The 21,750-nt window shown below is 44.2% G+C and overlaps 1 protein-coding gene across 4 annotated transcripts in view; it reads right to left on the bottom strand.

Annotated features, from left to right (window-relative positions):
• csmd3a (CUB and Sushi multiple domains 3a) overlaps positions 1 to 21,750 on the bottom strand; it is a 149,349-nt gene that overhangs the window by 110,191 nt on the left and 17,408 nt on the right. For all 4 annotated transcript variants that reach the window (XR_014125183.1, XM_081720292.1, XM_035526376.2 and 1 more), the window contains exons 3-5: positions 17,681 to 17,793; positions 7,025 to 7,219; positions 476 to 683 (exon numbers count right to left, since the gene is read on the bottom strand). Coding sequence is in view for 3 of the 4 variants with exons in the window: in XM_081720292.1 (XP_081576418.1) it covers positions 476 to 683; positions 7,025 to 7,219; positions 17,681 to 17,793 (516 nt within the window). In the remaining variant the exon portion in view is untranslated. The remainder of the gene's footprint in view (positions 1 to 475; positions 684 to 7,024; positions 7,220 to 17,680; positions 17,794 to 21,750) is intronic.

The raw sequence follows: 21,750 nt of genomic DNA, 5'->3' as shown, positions 1-21,750 counted from the left end.
CCACTGAAGAAGTCTGCTTCCAGTCTCTGTCCCTGCATTCTACTTATTTGCCTTTTATATATGTGACTGTGTAGTTGACTGACTATGTGCTAACTGGGAATGGACTGGTAGGTAAACTGTCAACTTGGTGACTGTATGTATATACATACATGTGTGTGTGTGTGTGTCAGCATACATGTGCATTTATATGTATATCACACACCCACAAACTTAGAATGTCACTTTGGATGAAAACACTGCTTCACTGCTGGAATACACTCCATGGAATCTCAGAGGACATTATCACAGTGTGACGACGGAAGTACAGCTTGTTCCTCCCATTACCCACCATACCATGAAAAACCCCTCCAAAAACTGATATATGCGTGTATTTGTGTGTGTGTGTGTGTGTGTCTCAAACTATGAAAATCAGAGCCCAAGACAAAAAGAAAGGAGAGCAGAACTGTGACAGAAGACAGAAAGCCAGGACGCTCACCATACTGATGGCGGATCCGATCCCTCCACCTCCAAGTATTCGAACCTGCTGTCCATCTGAAAGTCGGTGAAGACCAGCGAGATAGTGTCTCCAGGGTCGGCCACGATGGTCCAGGTGCACTCACCGCTGCTCTTGTAGTCGTTCTGAAAATCCGGGCTGGAAATCACGCCGCTGGAACTCCGGAATGTTCCTCCACAGGTATCCTCTGCTGCAGGGACCAGAAGGAAAAAATACACGTCGTAATCCAATGCTGATGCGGCACTGCGCTTGCTCGGGTGTCCTGATGTCTTGACTGCTGACCAATCAGACTACTACGCTAACCAGGGTTCGAATACGGCATGCGTTGTATTTAAATGCTTAGAGGTTCCCCCGTGAAACCTTGCGAAACACTCGTTCAACTGCGCTGCTTGGCAAGTGGGCTTCTAACATCAATTAACATTCATTCTATAAACATGAAAAAGCCTTATTGTGCTCTTCACTAAAAACCACAGGGAGGCTGGCCTGCATTACACACTCAACAATAAGACCAATCAATATCACTCAAGGGTTCCGCAACTAATTGTAGGCTACGTTTCGCCTGCCCTGTTCTTTTACATGTATTACATGACGTGTATCAAACCTTTATTTGGTTTCAAAAAAGAAAATCAATTGGTTAATGATGCAATTACCGTGTAGCCTGAAAAGAGACACAATAGCAGTTAATGAGTGTTATTAGCTGCACATCTGAAATAGGAGACAGTTGCGGTGTTTGCACAATATCGGTGAATAATTGACTTCAGAGTGTCCAAATATTGCTCTGTACAGCTGAACAGTTCCAATTATTATTTTTACCTCCATTTTCATTTTTGGAGTCAAAAAACAAGGATTTAATTGAATTTATGAATTTCTAGTACTTGGATTTACCTTTGCTTTACTGTGACAGAATAATCCCCGAATCCAAATCCAAATTTCTTCCTGCTACATCTGAGCTAATACCCTGGCGTGCCTGAGGTGCTGCCAGTCCTGAAGGTTTAGCGCACCCCGTGGGCATCTGCGCACGCAGGCAGGCCCCAGCCTGTGTTCCCCTGGTCACTAACTGCCCCGTGTTTGGGCCGCTCTGCCCTTAAAGGCCCATTTTAAGCAAATCCTCCTTCCCTGCACCACTCTCCAGATGGATCACGGTAACAGGAAACAATGAATAAACGGGAGAGGTGCCGAGGGACCGGACCTCCCTCACATGCTGGCTTGTAACGTTTGCCTAATGCACACATTTGTTATTCAGGAAGCTGTATGATGTTGATGTATTGCACACGATGGAACTTTTTCTCCTCCTCGTTCCAGGTGCTGGCCAGCTGCGTAACTCCCCTTCACCTCTCACCTTTTCACCATAGTGGTGGCCAGAGAATAAATATATCGTGCTATCAACAGTTAACGTTGCTTTTTATGATTTAATTTGGATTCTCATTATCGGATGCATGAAACAGCGTGAGGATAAACTGCAGATTGCTGCCCTCTGCCTCTTATTAGATGGACGGCATAGCAGTCATCTCCTCTGGATCCTCAGATACCATACCAAACGAATCCTTCTGTCTAAACTCATTTTAAACAGCTGTAAATCCTGGTATATAAACCCACCTTACTACCGAAGTACTGTGGATTACCACTCAAAGAACCAGGCATTTGTAGACGCACCCATAATCCACAAATAATAGACCTGAGTCAATTACAGACTAAAATATTCACCCTTCACACAGGGTTGATCATAAACCAACCTCATATTAATACAAACAGCCAATGAAAATGCATTAGCAAAGGATGGGATAGACATAAATTCTCCTAACTTCTTTTCTTTTCAGACGCTCTGCTTGTTCAGTTATGCAGATACAATGCAACGTCAGCTGAGGAATGTCGTAACAGGCAGCCTACTGAATTTATCTCCATTTACCGTACTGCAGTTCTGATGCCGCTTTGATTGAGGTTATAAAATGCCTGTTTAACTCCATCACTGTCCTACCTTTTAATTTCACAGCTTGAGAAAAAAGTGTTTAAGGAAATCAATGACTGTATCAAGACATATTTCCCATAAGGGGGGGTCAATCCCTTCAGAAGCACAGCCGCCAAAAAGGAGAGAAGACATATAGATATTGATCAGGGTGTCAAATACATTTCATTTTATGCACCAAATACCAAAGACATGTAAAGAGTCCTTTGATCGGGCATTAATGAGACTTTTTGTTAAGACTTCAGGGCATTGTTTAGAAGGGTACATCATATTATATAATATAGGAAAATAACATAAAAATGGCATACTACACTCTTACATGAATGTGTAAAAGTGTTTTACATGGATTGATGTTCACTTATGTCACATTTATTTCGAATTATTTACAAATGTATTTGCAATGTATGTGTAACACTTAAAGGTAACACTTCACTGAAGGCTATAGAACACCTACATAAGACCTTCATGACAATTATATTAAGCATACATAAACATTTATCAGCCCCTAAGTAAACTGAACTACAAATTTTGCCATTTACAATTAAAAGTAAGATAGATAGTATAAAATTAATCATACATGAAAAAAATGTTTAGCTTATATTCATAAAGTGCTTTATTAACGTCACAGGGAAAAGAACCTCTACCAGCTTGTCAGTGATGCTCAGTGATTTTAGTACTTAAATAGGATGTCTTGTGGGTGTTTGAAAAAAATTGCAGTACATGTTATACCATGTATTTAGAATTAAAACACCTGGAATGAACAAAACACACACACACAAACCTAGCTAGATAAGAAGTAGTCAAAGGTAAGTGGACAAGGTAAAGCTAACTTATCCTGCTAATGTTAACTATCTAGCTAGCTAGACCACTCAACAACTTCCTGCGACACATTACCCACTGCTTGGTAATATCCAGAACGCTATTCCTTGATGATTGCATACTCTGTAGACACGACACACCCTCTGCGTTGTAAAAGTATACATTTTTTAATTTTTATTTATTTATTCATTTATTTGGGTCAACTTGAAAGGTTGACTGATCCCAGTTATTCACATTCACTGAATGTAACATTTAAGTTGAATGATAAAAATTGCAGTGATTGATAAAACACATTGTTGTGTTTGGAGGTTTCCTTATCTTCTGTTGTGCCTGTATATCTCCCTTCATTCCCAGAGCTTTCTTCAACATGTTTTTTTTTTAACTGAGGAGAAAAACCATCAGTTAAAAACAGATAAATAACACTAGTAACACTAAAATAAATTGTTACTGTGTCAGTTTTTCATGTCACCGTTACGACCGCACTGGAGCTACTACAGAGCACCTTTACGAAGTCCTCAGTGCTTACCAGCAGCCTCACTTGGCAAACCGTGTCATATCATCAGCATTATGTCAATATAACATACGAAATTAATAAATAAAATAAACAAATCAAATTAAAAAGGCCAAGCTGCCAAGTCAGTTATCATAACGTGCTGTGTCATTGTCATAACGTTCTGTGTCATTGTCATATCGTGCTGTGTCATTGTCATAACTTTCTGTGTCATTGTCATAACGTGCTGTGTTATTGTCATAACGTGCTGTGTCATTGTCATAACGTTCTGTGTCATTGTCATAACGTGCTGTGTCAGTCATAACGTGCTGTGTCATTGTCATAATGTTCTGTGTCATTGTCATAACGTGCTGTGTCATTGTCATAATGTGCTGTGTCATTGTCATAACGTTCTGTGTCATTGTCTTAACGTGCTGTGTCATTGTCATAACATGCTGTGTCATTGTCATAATGTGCTGTGTCATTGTCATAACGTGCTGTGTCATTTCCCCCCACCCACTGATATGGCACATCCTGACGCTACCAAACATCTGTGTCATGTGACATAGTTGTTACGTCAACATGACAGTAAAGTTGTCAAAAGCAGCATTAATATCAGCCAGCATTTTTAGGAATAAGGCTTTATTACATGTTTATGTATGTTTAAGTCTGTTAACATAAAGGTCTTATGGAAGTGTCATGTAGCCTTCAGTGAAGTGTTACCATCTATTTCTACTGTGAATACAAAATTGTGTTCTGAATAAATGTGAAATAAACAAACATCAACCTGTGTAAAACACATCCATGTGAGAGTGCATTTGAAGTTTATAAACATGGCATTTCGATATTATTTTTTCATTAATTATGTGTATCGCTGGTGGGCACTGCACAAGGATTTTGGCTCAGGCACTAAAAGGGCCACCTCCTGTGGGTCCTGAATTTAGCAATCTTAAAATGAGCCTTTGAAATGTTAATGTCCTTGCCAGTCTGCATTACATTTTCATGCCAGATTTTCAATATTCATGTTAGGCTCAACATCACCCAGAGACAAACAGCTCCTTAGCGGTGATGTGTGTGAAGTAGTCAGTCTTCAGCCGGGGTGTGAGGTAAGTGACACCGACTTGACTTTTACAGCAAGAGAAGTGAATCTGTCACACTGTGCTGAAGCACGTCCTGCTGTGGGCGCTGCCACGTGGTGGAGCCATGCTCAGATCACACAAAGTTCTCTTTATGGGGAAGCATTTTGTAAAAACAAACAAAAAAAAACAGACTCCTAAAACTCAGAATTAATCGACTGCTTCACTTCTGAGTTTGGCAGAGACGGGTCACGCAGAGGAGAACGAGTGTGCATCCGCCAGACGAGTGGCGGCGTCCATCATGTCCGATTTGGAAGAGTTTTGTGGCATTCGGGAGAGGTTTTCCTCTGGGTTGCTTGGTTCCATCTGGCTCTTATGATATCTTCCACATGAATGCAACGGAACCCTGCTTTAATTGCCGGACAGGGGCATGCGGCAGGGGAGGGGTGACCATTCGGAGATGAATGGGGAAGAGGAGATTCCAGGCTTTTGGATGTGATCTGACATTAAGAGAATGGGCAGGTTCTCGGAGGAAGCAAGATCAAAAGAACATCTGCCTGTTCTGAGGGCCGCACTCCTTTTCCAAGGAGACTCAAGAAAGGGCCGAGAGAGAACGAAAAGCCGGAGTGGCTCTTTTGCACAGCAGCTAGGGGAAAAAAAAATCTGTCTCCCTCTCTCTCTCCCCCTCTCTCTCTCTCTCTCACACACACAATCTCACACCATTTTTAACCACCTCCACTTAAAAATGTTACATCCTTTAAAAGCAGGGCAAGAAACACAGAATCTGTTTTATAGTACATGTACGCAATCTGGGAGTCTCCGTGTGAACACTCTGCGACCGAGTGCCTTCAGCAGTGCGTCTGGTCACAGATCTACATCCCAGCTGGTGTGCGCAGAGAGGAGCACGTTCGTTCTTATCCCCCACCACCCCCCTCCAGTCCAGCCTTCCCATCATGCACTTCAGCACCATATAGATCGCTGTGACAGCAGCAAGGTCACGGTGTATGTCTGCTTTAGCAATGGCAGGCCTCCAGGCACCGGGATCGTCACCAAAAGGGAATCAGCCTGCCTTGGGCACATGGATTTTGTAAGCCAGATTTATAATGTCAGTTCGCCATCCCACACGCCACACATGGCTATGCTGAAATGCATTATCCTGGTGTACAACAAGCCACTGTTATTATTGCTGAGACGACCTGTGCTTTTCTTTCTCACTTGATCTCACTTGATAGTCCTTCTGATCTGTTAGAGCTGCAGCAATTAACTAATATGTTCATCCATTTTTACATTTTCTCTCTCTCCAGAATAAATATATGCAAAGGGTGTGATTTTTTAAATGGTTTTTAAAACACTGGCCAAAGTTATCTCACTAACTAATACGAGTCAGCCAACAGATGATTTCCGTGCCGGAGCTCACTCTCCGGATGCACAAGTTACACAAGTCGCACGAAAGTCAAACGAGACGACAAGCCAGGGCCTCCTCTCCGTGAAGGGTTCTCTCCATGAAAAGGGGCCGTCTTCTCTACACGCTCACACATCTCCAGTTACCAACCCCAAATTATGCTGAGCATCAACAAGTATCGATGTTTGGCAAGCAAGCGGGTAAGGAATCTATCTCCAGGACAAATGCTGCTACTCTTTTGAAAGGTCATGGGTCAGAGTTAATCCCCTTTGCCTTGGACCCACAACAAAGATCTTCAAGATTATAGATTAAAGCAACGCCTGAATTATTCATAACGTCTGACACGCGACAAGGTGAAAATGCCACGTTTCGTTACGTGCTTTCACGGGTAAAGTTCCAGCCGAATGTACACTGCACGCTAAGGTGTGCTTGGTTTGGTATAACGCATAAAAATAGAAACACACATTTTTGACAAGCTTGGATTTTGTGTGTGTTTCCAGTTGTTTTACTGTGGGGGAGTGTTATCACTGCTCCAGTTATACGCATGCACACTTTAGTCGCCAGGCCTCAGGACATCAAGAAAGTAGCAAAAGAAAATAAAAATGTAACTGAGCAATGGTTTTGTGCGTCATACTTTTGAGCAAGCAAAACTAATTAATCATGGTATATCTACTACTTCCTAGCCTCTTGTACTGGATCTAAGCCTACCAGGTATAATATAAGCATAAGACATTTTGCTTAGACCACTTTTCAGTAAAAACGATGGTAAATGAAGCCTCACCTCGGCAGATGGGGATTGGGAAGTCCCACACCGCCACGCTGGACGTGCTGGTGACACAGGTCAGCTGGGCGTGACCGTCCAGAGAATAGCCGGGCACGCAGTGGTAGCGGATCCTGTCCCCCACGTTGAAACTGGTGCCATTCAGAATCCCTTTTGCGGGAACCCCAGGGTTTCCACAGGAGCTGCTCCGAAGTTCTACGGAAAGAAGGGAGTGTAAGGGAGGGGGTGTTTGGGTTGGTGTGTACACGGATTCCAGATTCAAAAATGTTGGCACAAGTCTCTGCTGTTCTGCAACTCAAAGTTTTTTTTTGGGGGGGGGGGGGGGGGGTTGCCTCAATGATTTTTCTATCAAAGCAATGCATTACTACTAGTGTTACTGCTTCTTGATATCTTTACACTTTCACCTCCCTCAGGCAGTTATGGCTAGGATATCAAATGTGGCCTACTGGCTAGCCCTCGAGTGAAACAGCACATACTACCTTTACAACATCTGCAAACCAAACATTAAACCCACCACATGCTCTTTTGCCATCACGTTCCATCGACCGACAGCCCGCGCAGCCTGCTCAATTTACAACCTTAGGTGTGAATTGAGGGGCGGGCTCAGCACTTACTGAACTGAGTTAAATTAGGACGACTCCGCTACAGACACATGTAATCAACATCTGGAGGAGGTTTGGTGGTGTTCTTAATCAGTTCATCTACATCTCACCTACAGGACTTCACAAACTCAGCTAAGTATCTTTTCCTATTACCTCAATCCTTTATCTCATACATCCACAAATCAAGCATCAGAAATGTGCTTCACAATACCTGTCCATATATCCCACAGATCTCCTCCACACAATCATAGACGTCGCAATCTCAGCAACCTCACTGACTCACAACGTTCAGCACCATCACATATCGTGGTGGCAGGAGGGCTCTGGAACTGCCAGTCTGCGGTCCAGAAGGCCGACTCCATCTCAGCACTGGCATCCCTCCGCTCCCTACACTTCCTGGTTCTGACAGAAACATGGATCACCCCTGAGAACTCGGCGACTCCGAGTCTTCTGCCCTGTCCTCTGCCTTTTCATTCACTCATTCTCCGAGGCGTCTCAGCAGGGGTGGTGGCACAGGTTTACTAATGTCTCGAGAGTGGCGTTTCACTCCACTTTCCTTCTCTACTCTTTCCATCTCCTCTTTTGAATTTCATGCCATTACAGTGTCTTTCCCCACCAAACCTCTTATCATTGTCATCTACCGCCCTCCAGGTTCCCTAGATCACTTCATTGATGAGCTCGACATCCTTCTGAGTTAATTCCCCATTGAAGGAAATCCGCTCATTCTCCTTGATGATTTCAACCTTCCATCAGACATGCTGCATTCCTCCTGCATCCTTCCGCTGTTGACAGCATTTGACCTCACCCTCAACCACTCTCCTCTGAGTCACAAAGCGGGCAATGTTCTGGACCTGATCTTCACCCGCACCACCACAACATCAGACATCAGTCACCCCCCTCCACCTCTCGGTCCATCACTGTCTATCCTTCTCTCTCTCCCTTCCTTCTCTTTCCATCCAGTCCTCTCCAACATGTTCCTCCTCCCTCCATCGCAATCTGCACTCCATAACTCCCTCTTTCCTTACTTCTACTATTGTGTCCACCCTTCCTCACCCTGACTCTCTATCCTCTCTCTCTTTGGATACAGCTACAAATACTTTCATTTCTACACTCTCCTCATCAATGAATGAGTGCCCTCTCTCCTCTAGACCTGCTAAGTCCTCCCCACCTGCCCCCTGGCTAACAGAAACACTTCACTGCCACAGGAGAGAATGAAGGACTGCAGAGAGGCGGTGGAGGAAATCTCACGTAGATTCAGACCTCAGCTCATACCAGTCTCTCCTTTCCAAGTTCTCACTGGAAGTAACATCTGCAAAGTCATCCTACTACAGAGCGAAATTCGAATCATCATCATCTGATCCACACAAGCTCTTCACTATTTTTTCTTCTCTCCTTAATCCTCCTTCTCCCCCACCTTCCTCATCTCTTACTCCAGAGGATTTTATCACCTTCTTTGAGGAGAAGGTTGCAGCAATCCACCAGTCCTTTTCCTCTATTCCTACTCCTCCAACCAACGTGCATTCCCCAACATCCAACTCTCTGACTTCTTTTTCTCCTCTCTCCACAGATGAAATTCTTCAACTCCTGACTCCCAGCAATCCGACTATATGTCTGCTGGATCCAATTCCTTCTGCTCTGTTCCAGACAATTGCAAGAGATCTGCTTCCTTTCATCTCTGTCATCATCAACATCTCCTTATCTTCTGGATACGTGCCTACTGCATTCAAAACTGCCAGGGTGATACCAATCCTCAAGAAGGCCACACTTGACAGCTTCAGTGTTACCAACTACAGACCGGTATCACTTCTCTCTTTCCTCTCAAAAGCCCTTGAATGAGCAGTTTAAAATCAATTGTCTTTTTCTCACCCAGAACCAGCTGCATGATCCCAATCAGTCTGGCTACAAACCGGCACATTCTACAGAAACAGCCCTCATAGTGGTGACTGAGAAACTTAAACTGCTAAAGCTGCCAAACAGTCATCTGTTTTGATTCTTCTAGACCTTTCAGCAGCCTTTGACACAGTGAACCACAACATTCTTCTCTCTGTTCTTTCCAGGCTTGGTGTGACTGGCTCTGCTTGGAGATGGTCCTATCAGGTGACTCTCCACTGGTGTTCCACAAGGCTCAGTATTGGGCCCCCTTCCCCTCTCTTTGTATACTCTTTGTATACTTCTCTTGGTGATGTAATATCTTCTCATGGTTTCTCCTACCACTGCTATGCAGATGACACTCAATTATTTATTTCTTTTCCACCCTCTGACGCGCAGGTCTCCAGACGTATCTCGGCATTCTTGACTGACATTGCGTCATGGATGACAGCCCACCACTTGAAGCTCAACCCCAGTAAAACTGAGCTTCTGTTCATCCCAGGTACTCCCAACCCTTACCATGACCTCACTGTTTCCTTTGAGAACTCCCTGGTATCACTATCCAAAGCTGCCCGTAGCCTGGGCGTACCTTTGGACAACCAGTTGTCGTTCTCAACTCATGTTTCTAATCTAACCCGGTCTTGCAGATTCCTCCTCTGTAACATACGAAGGATTTGACCCTTTCTTTCGCAGGAAGCTACACAGGTGCTTGTGCAGTCTCTTGTGATCTCAAAGCTAGACTACTGCAACTCGCTACTTGCTGGTCTTCCTCTAAGAGCCATCAAACCTCTACAACTTGTCCAGAATGCAGCAGCATGACTGGTCTTCAATCTTCAGAAGTTCACACGTTACTCCACTGCTGCGATCCCTTCATTGGCTCCCTGTAGCTGCACGTATCAGATTTAAAACCTTGATGCTTGCCTACAAAGCCAAAAATGGACCAGCACCTTCATACATGAGGTCAATGGTCAAAGCCTGATCCGTACCTTGAGTACTTCGAACCTCAAGTATGGCTCGGCTTGAAATAGCTTGCTTCAGGTCTCATGGATGACAAGCATCGAGACAAGCATCTGTCCTGGCTCTAAGATGGTGGAATGACCTCCCGCTTGCTGTCTGGGCAGCCGAATCCCTTGCAGTCTTCAAACACAGACTGAAGACCCATCTATTTGCAGAATATTTAAAGGACAACTGACACTGCTCCCTTATTCACTGACTACTTTAGTACTTGTTGTAGGGCACTGTTTATGTTTTTTTAACAAACTCTAGGAATTATTGTTTATAGCACTTATCATTGTTCAAGATAGACCTTATGTATTTTGCATTTCTAGGTATCAGCATTCATCCCTGTATTCTACAGTATTCTAGTTCATTGGTATGTTTAATTCTAACCTACTATACTGTACTTTGAAATATTCTATGAGTAAATGACAAAGCACAATTGTAAGTCGCTCTGGATAAGAGCGTCTGCTAAATGCCGTAAATGTAAATGTAAAAATGAATGTGTGCTAGCATTGTGACTAAGCTAGAAAAAGAAGCCCCTGAAAACAGATCCTCTTCCGGCCTGTGCAGACGTCTGGACCTATGAGTTAGTCAACTGGTGTGAAAGTACAATAAAGGACTTCACAATTTCTCCATTTAACATTTACCTCCACTCAACACATCTACCGACTAACAGCTTTATACTCCTCCTTCTTCCAATATTCCTCAGCATTACGCGCAGCAAACCTTCGGCACTGAAAGACTCGCCTAAAAGTCAACAAAGCTGACGGGTTAGTCTTTTCCACGAAAGTCAGCCAACACAGATGAAAAACAGAAAGTTAAAGGGTGGTAGAAGGAGGATAGTAAAATGCTGCTGAAGCAGATTTTCAGATCTTTTTTAAACCAGCTTTTGCCATATTGGTAAAAATTATATGAAAATAAAAAGAACACATAGCAGACGGTAACTAATGATGCCGAAGTGAGGTGATCAGGGGGTGGGAGGGAGTTTAACACAGATTAGGCACTAATGAGCAGATCTGCTCGGCAGAATGCTTCAGCATTTAAAGAAGCGAAGAGAGGGCTACGGGGCAAACCGCCCCTGGGTAAATTAGTTCTCACCTGGAGTGGGTCCATAAAGTGCAAATTCCTCAACATATTTTAATGTTCCCACCTCAGAGAAATGAACACGACCAGGTTAATGTCACAGGATCGTTCTGGGATCTTAAGGACAGGTGGCAGCAGGTGTGGAGCTTGGACAACCTCACCAGCCCAAACAGTGAGAAACACAGCTGTGCTTTCACACAACACAGCATGGCAGGCATTACTGAATAACTGGCTTTGGGCTAACACATCATGCCACTGGACTGACCGTGTGTTAATGAGATGAGTGTACAGTATAATGACCACTCCTGAGAATAATTCCCCAAAAATCTGACTCCAACACAAGCATGGATCACGAGTGGAAACCAGATGAATCGTCAACAAGATCTTCAGACAGACGGATCTTCAACCAGAACGATCTTCAACCAGATGGCTCTTCAGCCAGATGGATCTTCCACCAGTCAGATCTTCCACAAGGTCATTTCACCTTTTTCACTGCTAGCAATGGGGTTTTACTAAAAGCAGCTTATGCAAGGTCTATTTGTGGGGACAGCTATCAAAATAATAATGGGGAAAGATGTCGCTGAGTGGTCCTGGAACAGTGGCTCATAAAGACCTTAATGCTAAATCGAAGCTGAACACATTCCGTTGATATAGTTGCAGTCGGAGCGTTCCTTTACTGATGGTAATTGCAGCCCAAACTTACTAATGGTGGACAGCATTCTCTGTCAGGTAACAAACAGCAGGTACCTGCAGCATTTAAATATTATATAATATTATCCAGTATGAATAAAATTAGTAAAGAAATGAGTTAGGAGGCACGTATTTTACACAGAAAAAAAGAAAAAGAGAAAATGATTCATTTCTCACCGGAGTAGATTTGACATATGCAGTTGAGTGTTAATTTAATTTCTGTGCCATCTGTCTTCATGCTAATTATACTCCTGACACCTTCTCTCCTAATCATTTGACTGTCCACACTATATTTTTAACATTTGAAGTGAACTTGTCTTTTAGTCAGTGTAACATGGCTCTGAGCTTTTAAGACAAGTGACGTGAAGATGAACAGAAACCTGCATGGCAATAAGACCATGACTGAAAGCAGAAGGTACTTTAACATCTCCACAAATTATGAACTTGACATGAATTGGTCTACTTGTGCAGTAGGTTCATCTGTAACCACGTGAACTATAACACCGTGACCGTCATGCATGAAGTCGGAGGCGCTGCACCTCAGAGTGCAGTCATTCAATTACACAACATGGTGTTACTACATGTTTGGCTGATAGACGAGGCAAAGGAACAAAGAAATAAGCCAATACCTGTGATAAGTCCGATGAGGGAGGCTATGTTGGTGGAATGAACTCCCGCTTGCTGCCTGGACAGCAGAGTCTCTGTCAGTCTTTAAACGCAGACTGTCTATTGGCAGAATATTTAAAGGACGACTGACACTGCTCCCACATTGACTGACTAATTTACTACTTATTGCAGGGTATTGTTTATGTTGTTTAACAAACTCTAGCACTTATAGTTTACTGCACTTATCATTGTCTAAGATAGATCTTATGTATTTTGTACTAGGTATCAGCACTGATCCCTGTATTTCACAGTATTCTAGTTCAATGGTATCTTGGACTCTAACCTACTGCACTGTACTAGGATATTCTATGACTAAATGACAAAGCACTTTTGTAAGTTGCTCTAGAGTCTGCTAAATGCCATAAATGCAAATGTAAATGTTGAAGGAATCTGGAGGGCTTTAGGGCCCACATATGATCTGTTCTGCAGTCTGCCCCTCTCTTCCCTGGAATTCTACTAATGGGCGGAAGGATAGACACAGAGGGAACAAGGAACAGGTGTGCAGCAGGAGCGATTTTCCCAATCCACTCCCCACCCCTCCCTCTAGATTAGGATGTTACTATGGAAATGAACTCGGCATCGGGCACCAATTACCTGACGGGTACGAACGTGCCTGCAGTGCTGATTTATACGAGCTGGTACACTGAGCCGTGGAATCCATTCTATCATGAGTGGCTTAGTCTCTGGAGTTGCAGACTGGGGCTGTGGAAACACGTTGTCTTGGGAAAGCTCCATTTTCCCGACATTCCTTCTCAGCATTTCCAGCCGTGCTCACACTTAAGCCGTGCTCACACAAACAAACGCAGGGGACTGTTTTATTCAACTCGCCCCCCATCGCCGCAATGAGAGCAAACACTAGAAAGTCATCAAATGTTGCCTCTGCAGCAATGCAGTAATCACTCTCTATTAGCTTGGCGTTCTTCCCCAATCGTTCACCCTTAATCCTCCCCTACCCATCTCAGTCTGCACCACAGCCGTCTGGACGCTCGCTGCCATAATATGGGGGTAAATGAGGCATCTCCTGCACAGGAAGGCGGGCTAGAGTCCAGGCCCGTCAGGTGAGCGCAGGCCTGAACCGAACCTGGCCTCTCAGAAGGTGCAGAGAGCAGACACTTGGCGCTGCTCTGTATTCGAGAAGTAATTACAGGCCAAGTCTCCCAGCAAGCGACACCGTCTGCAGGAGCTCATACAAGCACAGCGCGTATGCATAGTCAACTCGGCCGCAGCGATCCCGAAAGGCCGACCGCACGGACGGAGGGCGGGGCGAGACAACTAGAGCTGAAAATGACTTCTAAGCTGAGCCAATTCTCCATAATTACTACGCAGGGTCGGTGGAAATAAAAACCCTGCATATTTATGTCATGTATTATATCTTCTTAAAAAGCCTCATGAGGGAAAAAAAATATAGCTTTAGAATTGCATCCCAGCGTGATGACAGTGTGTCTCGATGAGAAACAGCCTCAGGAAAAATTGAGTTCTGGACACGACTCGCTTATGTATCGCACACAGCCCGCATCCTGCAACACCCTGCCCGATTTATCAAACGTGGGGACAGGGGACTTCATTTTATATAATTTTATCGTGACATCCTTCATCATAAACACAAACATAAACTAATCATAAATGTGACATGGAACTCGAACATAAGCACTCCAGGTCGTTTAGCCTCACGTTTGACAAATGGCCCCACTCTGTCAAAGCTAACTAGCAGGACATGTTCTGTCTGAGTACTGGCATGCAAGCAAAATCCAAGAACCTCTGCTAGAAATGGAGAGAACGGTTTAAAACAGTTAATGGCTTGGATGAATATTCCAGAAAAGGACATTTTTCCTTCAAATCGTTCATTATGTAGTTAAAAAGGGGCCGAGACCCTAAGCTATACATGATTTTTAAAAAAGGTAAAAAGCAAATCAATAGTTAATTAAGAGTTCTGTTTTCTGTCAAATCAGTTTAGAATTCTGTCAGGTAATGAGTGGACAGATCGAACTATTTAATCAATTCAGTGATATATCAAACAAGACAAAGAGATTTGTTATTCCTTTGAGTCATTTCCAAGATGATTCCTAATCAATTTATATGTTATGGGCAAAATGAGCAAACCCAACCTCCAGATTCCTGTTTCCCCCTTTTTCAGCTTGGCCTCCATCACCATCAGATGTGCACATTCCAAAAAAGAGCACTCCGTTCTGTGAGCCGAACAACTGAGGCGGCTGGCAAGTACTCCTCCCGAGGGGAGAGTTATTTATTCTGCTGTATGTCTAATGAATTTTTTTGCAGCATTTGAAGGTGATGGAAGTTTGTCAGAGTGGCTGCGTATCAGTGCACGCTGCCTCCCTTCCCCTGAAAGACAAGTCAGCTAAGACTCTTGCACAATCTGCGTTAGTGAACTCCATTACACGCTAGCTGTGCGCGGAGGTGCAGCAGAAAGCTGCCTGACGGGGCACAGAATTTCCTAGGGTGAACACACATGAAAAAGCGGATGCCAGGCAAATTTAGTGGGTGAACAGGTACAAATGTAGTGGGTCTATCAATGAGGTTCCAAATTTGGAAAGAACAGAGGAAAGGCATTTCGGTGGGAATTTCTTGACAGGTTTTTATTGTGCATCCAGCAGTGGGGCTTTTTCCTGACACAGCCTGCACTCATCCATTTACGCTGCGGAGAGTCCTCCTTCCACAGTGGTTTGCTGATGAGTAGCATGCTGCTAATAGCATGGGAGATTCCTCAAAGCTGCAGCAAGCTTTTGAGGGGCAGCTCTACCAGAAGTGGCCTCATACACAAAGGTTAGGCTGTTGTATCTTAGCCTTGACAAACATAGACAGGGTGCCTGATTTATAGTGGATGGCAATAGACACATTAATAAACACAAATGCAGTAACTGTCAAACATGGTTTCGGCTGGTCAGGGTGACGAAGGACCGACAGGAGGAAAAATGAGTTTTCTTTTCCCCTGTGCTTGGTCTACCCAAGCCTGCCCTTCTCACTGTCTTTGTTTCTCACACACCCACACATACGCACACACACACGCATGCATGCACACATGCACACACACGCGCACACACACACCCAGAAGCCCAAGACAGAATGAATAAATACCTAGAAAAGTGTAGACAAGGAAATTTCAGAATGTAATTCCATTATGAAAATGTTATCAGGCTGCCCTTAGAATCAACATAATATACCGACAAATGCATAATGCACAAACGCATAAGAGGAAGCGTGGCCAGAGAGTGCATGGAGGCCACTTAGGAGCTGCCCGTGGTGCTGAATTAATCCAGCCAGCTTCGTCATCTATGGTTATCGTGGAGCGTTTTATATTTTAATGTGAGGGAAGAAAAGGCCAGGAAAGTTAAGTTGAGTTTGCTGGAGCACTTAAGCACAAAGTCCATACACTAATTCATGCAGGACATGAATTAAAGGTACACAGCAGAACTCCAGCACAGCTAAGAGATAAAGGCATCGTACCAACTTTTGGATGGACATTTTGGATCATCAGCAACTAGTACTTGAATGGTAAAGTGAAGTCACACCTGTCGCTGTGCCTGATCCCCCTTAGAAACATTTTTAAATTTCCCCTTAAACAGCTCGGTTTAATAGGACAATCCTTCATTTACATATCCTAATCTGTGGCAATGAATGATAACGAGATCGCATCTCGTTGCGGATGTGATGGCATTCGGTGCCCTCCAGTGTGGAATTAATATTCCAAAACCCATAAAATTCCAAAGAACATTAAGCTGAAAAGGTTGAGCCAAGGCCGCAGCCGAGCCGGAATTATTCCGAGTGTAAATGACGGAGCAGATGGGGAAGGCATCCTGTGGTCAGGTCGGAAGGATGGCAGGTGGAGAGAGAGAGAGAGAGAGAGAGAGAGAGAGAGAGAGAGAGTGTCTCTCTGTGTTTGTGCATGTGTGGTTATGTGTGTGTGGTAAGGACGGTTGTTTAATGGCTAGGAGTCAAGAAGGGGGCTGCCCTTATGCAGAGGCCCCTGTAGACATAACCAATCATAACCCACAGCCGAGCTAAACTCACACACCTCACAGCAGCTGCTTTGCTTTGCATGTTCACCTCTAAGTGAGTGAACTTTATTTTGCAACATGATTCCGGGACCTGACAGTCTGTACAATTAGCTGCTTTGCCAAACTGTCCTAGAAGCCCAGACGGTCAGTTTTTTTTTTTTTTTTTTTAGGAAGGTGGACTATAAGCAGGACGGATGGACAGGACGGATGGACAGGACGGATGGACTGAGGATGTTTTGGAATGAGAACCTCCACGACACTGGGTCATCTAGACATGTTGCCTCTCCTGTTATGGGAGGCTGAAACATGTTTCATATTCAAGTCAGGTCTTTCTTTTCCAGCAAATCAAATAAACACAGATGTGTAACGAGGTGACATTTCGGCTCTCAGCATTTCCCTCAGCGTTATGGCGAGGTCTGTCATTTGGAGTCACCGCATTCAATTTCACAGTGCTATTCCGTCAGCACTACACATCCTTGCAGGAGTCAAGAAGTGAGACCAGGAACAGGAAGACATCAGCGCACTGAAATGGAACTAATTAACCCTTTAGCTTTTTTTTAGTATATATTTTTCTTAGTGACTGCCTTTTATAGGACTGTGTATCAGTAAGCAAGTGTACTTTTACACGGCCATAAAAGGGAGAGACGGGAGGGCTTGGTAGATGCCGTCTGCATAGTTAAATCTTCACATCTGTGGCAGATGGGTTGAGCAAAAACACACTCCACACTCCTCACCTTCGTAATAGATTTTAAATCCATGGGCGCTCACAGCAAAATCGCTGGTAAGACGAAGAGAGAAGATGGAACCAGTGCTTGTGACTGGTGCTGGCATCTGGAAACCCGTTAACCTATGGAAGAATGAGAGAGAGAGAGAGAGAGAGAGAGAGAGAGAGAGAGAGAGAGAGAGAGACATAAGACTGAATGTCATTTATTCATTTTCATCACGCGTTCCGTTGTTCACGTTCCATCACGTTTGGTTCCGTCTCTGAAGGGCTCTTCCCTCTCGGCGGATCCTTTGCTGACCAAGTTCACACGTTACAGAATGCTGGGGGCCAATTCTCAATTTCACATCAAAAAATCATTCTCGTGCCATATCCTATTAGAACTGCTCGTACAGGGTCTCTGAAGTTTGGCCTCAGCGTTAAAAGGACATCAAACGACTCGTGTAATATCTGAACATCCACGGTATTATATTAGAATATTGCTTCATGGAATTTCGTCCTCAGCACTTTTAGAGATGATGAATGCTCTGAGCTGAATTTCGGTATGTAATAACAGCAAAATTCATGGAACATAATGCTCACAAATGTAGCTTCAAAGTGGAATAGCAAACGCTGAATAACAAAGTATTCAATCCTGAATTAAATAACTGCACATGAAGAGTGTTTTTTTGACAGTCTAATAATTCATTATTACATCTCTCTGACATGGCAACACTTGTGAGATTGCCTCATGAAATTGCGAACATAGGATTCAAACTAAACAAGCACTAGAAATACATCCTGGTGTGCACTTCTAATGATGGTGCACCACGTGCAGACACACGGAGAGTTACAGCATGCCTCTGGGAGTAAAAGTGAGCAACATCTTGGTACATAATCCGTAACTGACTTTCAGGGAAAAACAGATGTTGCAAGGTCATAATAATTCAACTTGGAGCATTAAAAGAGAGACCCTGGCCTGCATTTATGAATGTGACTCACATTCCTGAAGCAGCTTTTCAGAGCTTTTCAACTGCAGTGTGTAATATACTGATATGGTCAATTGTTTTTTTTTTTCTTCTGCATTTTATTATTACTTTATTGGCTGGGTTGTTCCATTTCTCTGTTGAAATACAACATACATGTAACTCTCATACCAAAACACCTAATAGCATAGCTAAACCTAAGCAGACAAGTCATTCATTCACTTAAGAAACCGATTGCTTGGTCTGCCCCAAGCTATAAATAGCAGGTAGCAGGTTTGTATCTGTGTCAGTGATGCTTCCACCGTAGTCCTGTAGTGCGTACAATGTGCCATAGTCACTCAATGTATGAAGTGACCTAAATACTTTCCTGGTGAAAAATCAAATTCAGTCTCTTAGGTCAGAGAAAAATGAAATGGGAAGATGGCATTACCTTGAAATGAAATGCATTTTGGGTAATAAACTTTTAAGAGTTGTGCCGATGATGACATGCACTAAGGGATTAATTACCATTGTGTGACGATGAGAGCCTGGTGGATGGAAGTAGAGTACCCCCCCCACACACACTCACACTCACACAAATGGACATGTGATTGACACAGGAATGAGATTTGCATGCCCTCCCAGATGTCTCGCGCTGTCCCATAATGAAACCATCCCTGACCACTCTTGTACTTCAACAAAGCCAGACAATTCAGACCTGCTAATGACCTTATTTCTTCTCTCTAGCTCAGTGAAATCTGAGCCTTTTCCACAAGAAACTCTTTACTCTTTTTTTTTTTTGCGAGTCTCGGGATTAGACCACGAGGGATTTAGTCAAATTTAATTCAGCCCACGTGAACTGGGAGAGCACTGCTGGACGCAGTTGGGCTACACCTGATTAGGTGAGGGAGTGTTTGGATTACACTGGCAGAGAAAAGTGTTTTTTTTCCTCTTCTGAAGACTCTTTCGGGGAGGTAAATTAAGCTGAGCTGTTAATGCCCCGGTGCATTCCTGCGACATTCTCGGTTAATTACTTCTCGCTGAAGAGGAGCACAACATGAAATATAGCCATTGTTATCCCAGAATGCCACAGTAAAAACCTTGTGGGAACAAAACGGGTTGAACGAGGGGGGGCGGTGGGGATTGCGTTACCCGCGTGACCACTTCACTCGTTTCATTGCAAATGGCTTCTGCTCAGAGACGCGCTGAAGGTATGTCATTCATCAAAGTGCCATCCAGCTGGCTAGCCAGGCTGGAGATTCCCGGGCCCTGTATTCTGTGATGTATGAGAAAATTGAAGTTGGGCTGGTGACAACATACATGGTGAATGTCGAGTGGAATGCGTCCTGTCTGCCAAACGTCAACAGCGCGGGACGGTGGGGTGATGGACTACACGACCTTGTGCAACTGAAACACGAGATTCTTGGCCTCCGCCTCTCAAGCAGCATTGGTACATCTGATGGCTTCCATGGGCTAAAAATGACAAGTGAGAGTTGACAGTTCAGGGGACGCGTGACCGCGCCAATTACTTCGAAACCCACGGCGCAGGTTTGTTAGCGTGACGTGCTCAGAAGGGTTAGAATATAGGTGACTTTGCTCTCCTCTATAAGCGCAGCGCTCATTCCAGACGGGCTTCACTGGAATACGTTTTCATAATGCCGTAGTGTTCAGGCTGAGGGCAGATGCTTAAGTCTCCTCACTTCCTTGAAGAATCACTACTTATGTCACACTTGTCTCTTGCCTGCTAATACTCCAAGTATTATAAAGCTCTCAGAACTGCTGAAGAAAAGAAAATTAGATCATTCGTCTTTGTCCTAAAGTTGGGGCTCGAATGAAGAGGATCGAGCCCCTCCCCCGCTCTGTGTTATTAGAGGTTGTGCTTGGAAACATTTTGAAATTCTGGACATCATTATTTGGCAACAAAGGACAAAATGAGATTTCTTGTCATTCACTCCTTACTGCTTATCTCTTACAGTAAAATTGGAGGGTTGAGAAATTAGGTGTTAGAAATTATGTATACACTCATATTTCAGTAAGTGAGCTTCCTTTACCTTCCGTGTAATTGGCTGAAGCCCTTTTCAATCATCCCTTTATGCAACAGCGATTGGTTAATGGTGGGGCTGCCCCACCCTCCCCAATGTTTAAAGCAAAGTCCCTTGCTGGCAAGTCTTGTTAGAGAGTCCCGTCAACAAATGTCTTTTCGCCCTCCCAAACCTTTCCAGGCAGGACGCCCTGTTATGTCATGCTTTGGCTTGTGCCTGAGGGTTTATGGGAGTCAGAGCCGCAATGGACAGTGGCATGGTGCTGAAATTGAAAACTTATTTGGTGAATGGTTCGGGGCCTGAGCATTTCGAACAGCTGCAGAAAATGCACGCCCAGCCTCCTCCTGGGGTCGCTCCTCTCACTCTTCCTAATCTTTCTGCTGCACATGTTCTTCAGCTGTGATAAGGCATTTCTTCAGAGCTACCAGCACATTTTGGGAGCCTGGTGTGCTCGATGGTGTGAATTCTCCTTTACAGTTCTGTCACGCAGCGGAATGGTTTATCTCCAGAAATGACTAAGTGGACGTCTTGGAGCTGTCAAAACTACAATGAAGAACCTTACCGACATTAAGGTCAGGCTATAATGATAGCTGCATTACAAGATACGTGTGCAGCCTATGCAGCAGCAGGGCTTTGAGAGGGCTGGATTGGCAGAACCTTCGAAGTATTTTCCTGGATCACTCCTACTGTCAGAAGTCAGGCACGCTGGAAATTTTCGTGACATGCTGACCTGAAAGTAGCATTGGGCTCATAAAGGTTAAGGTCAGGATTTGGGTTGGCAGAGTTGCCCCTAGAAGCAAGGAGATGGGAAACTTCTGCCCCGAGCAAAAATCTGACCTATTACCTGGAAATGGATGAGGGTTTCCTCAGCTGAAGCAGCCATTTGACCGACTGCTTATGTGTTTCACCAGGTCATTGTACTAGAGCACTGTGGCTGGGAGCAGTTCTGCAAGTTTAGCCCTTTACTACAGCAGCTGTGCACACCAGTGTGATGGACCAGTGTGGGACGTGTGCACCTCCGCACATGTGGGATCACAATACAAATTGGCAGGTGTGATCTGATCAACTCTGGAGCAAGTAGTGCTCTATGAACCACT

The sequence above is a fragment of the Electrophorus electricus genome, chromosome 1, assembly GCF_041902795.1.
Source record: "Electrophorus electricus isolate QZ-2024a chromosome 1, ASM4190279v1, whole genome shotgun sequence".
Lineage (NCBI taxonomy): Eukaryota > Metazoa > Chordata > Actinopteri > Gymnotiformes > Gymnotidae > Electrophorus > Electrophorus electricus.
Note: the sequence above shows the minus strand (reverse complement) of the source record. Positions and strands in the feature narration are given on the sequence as shown.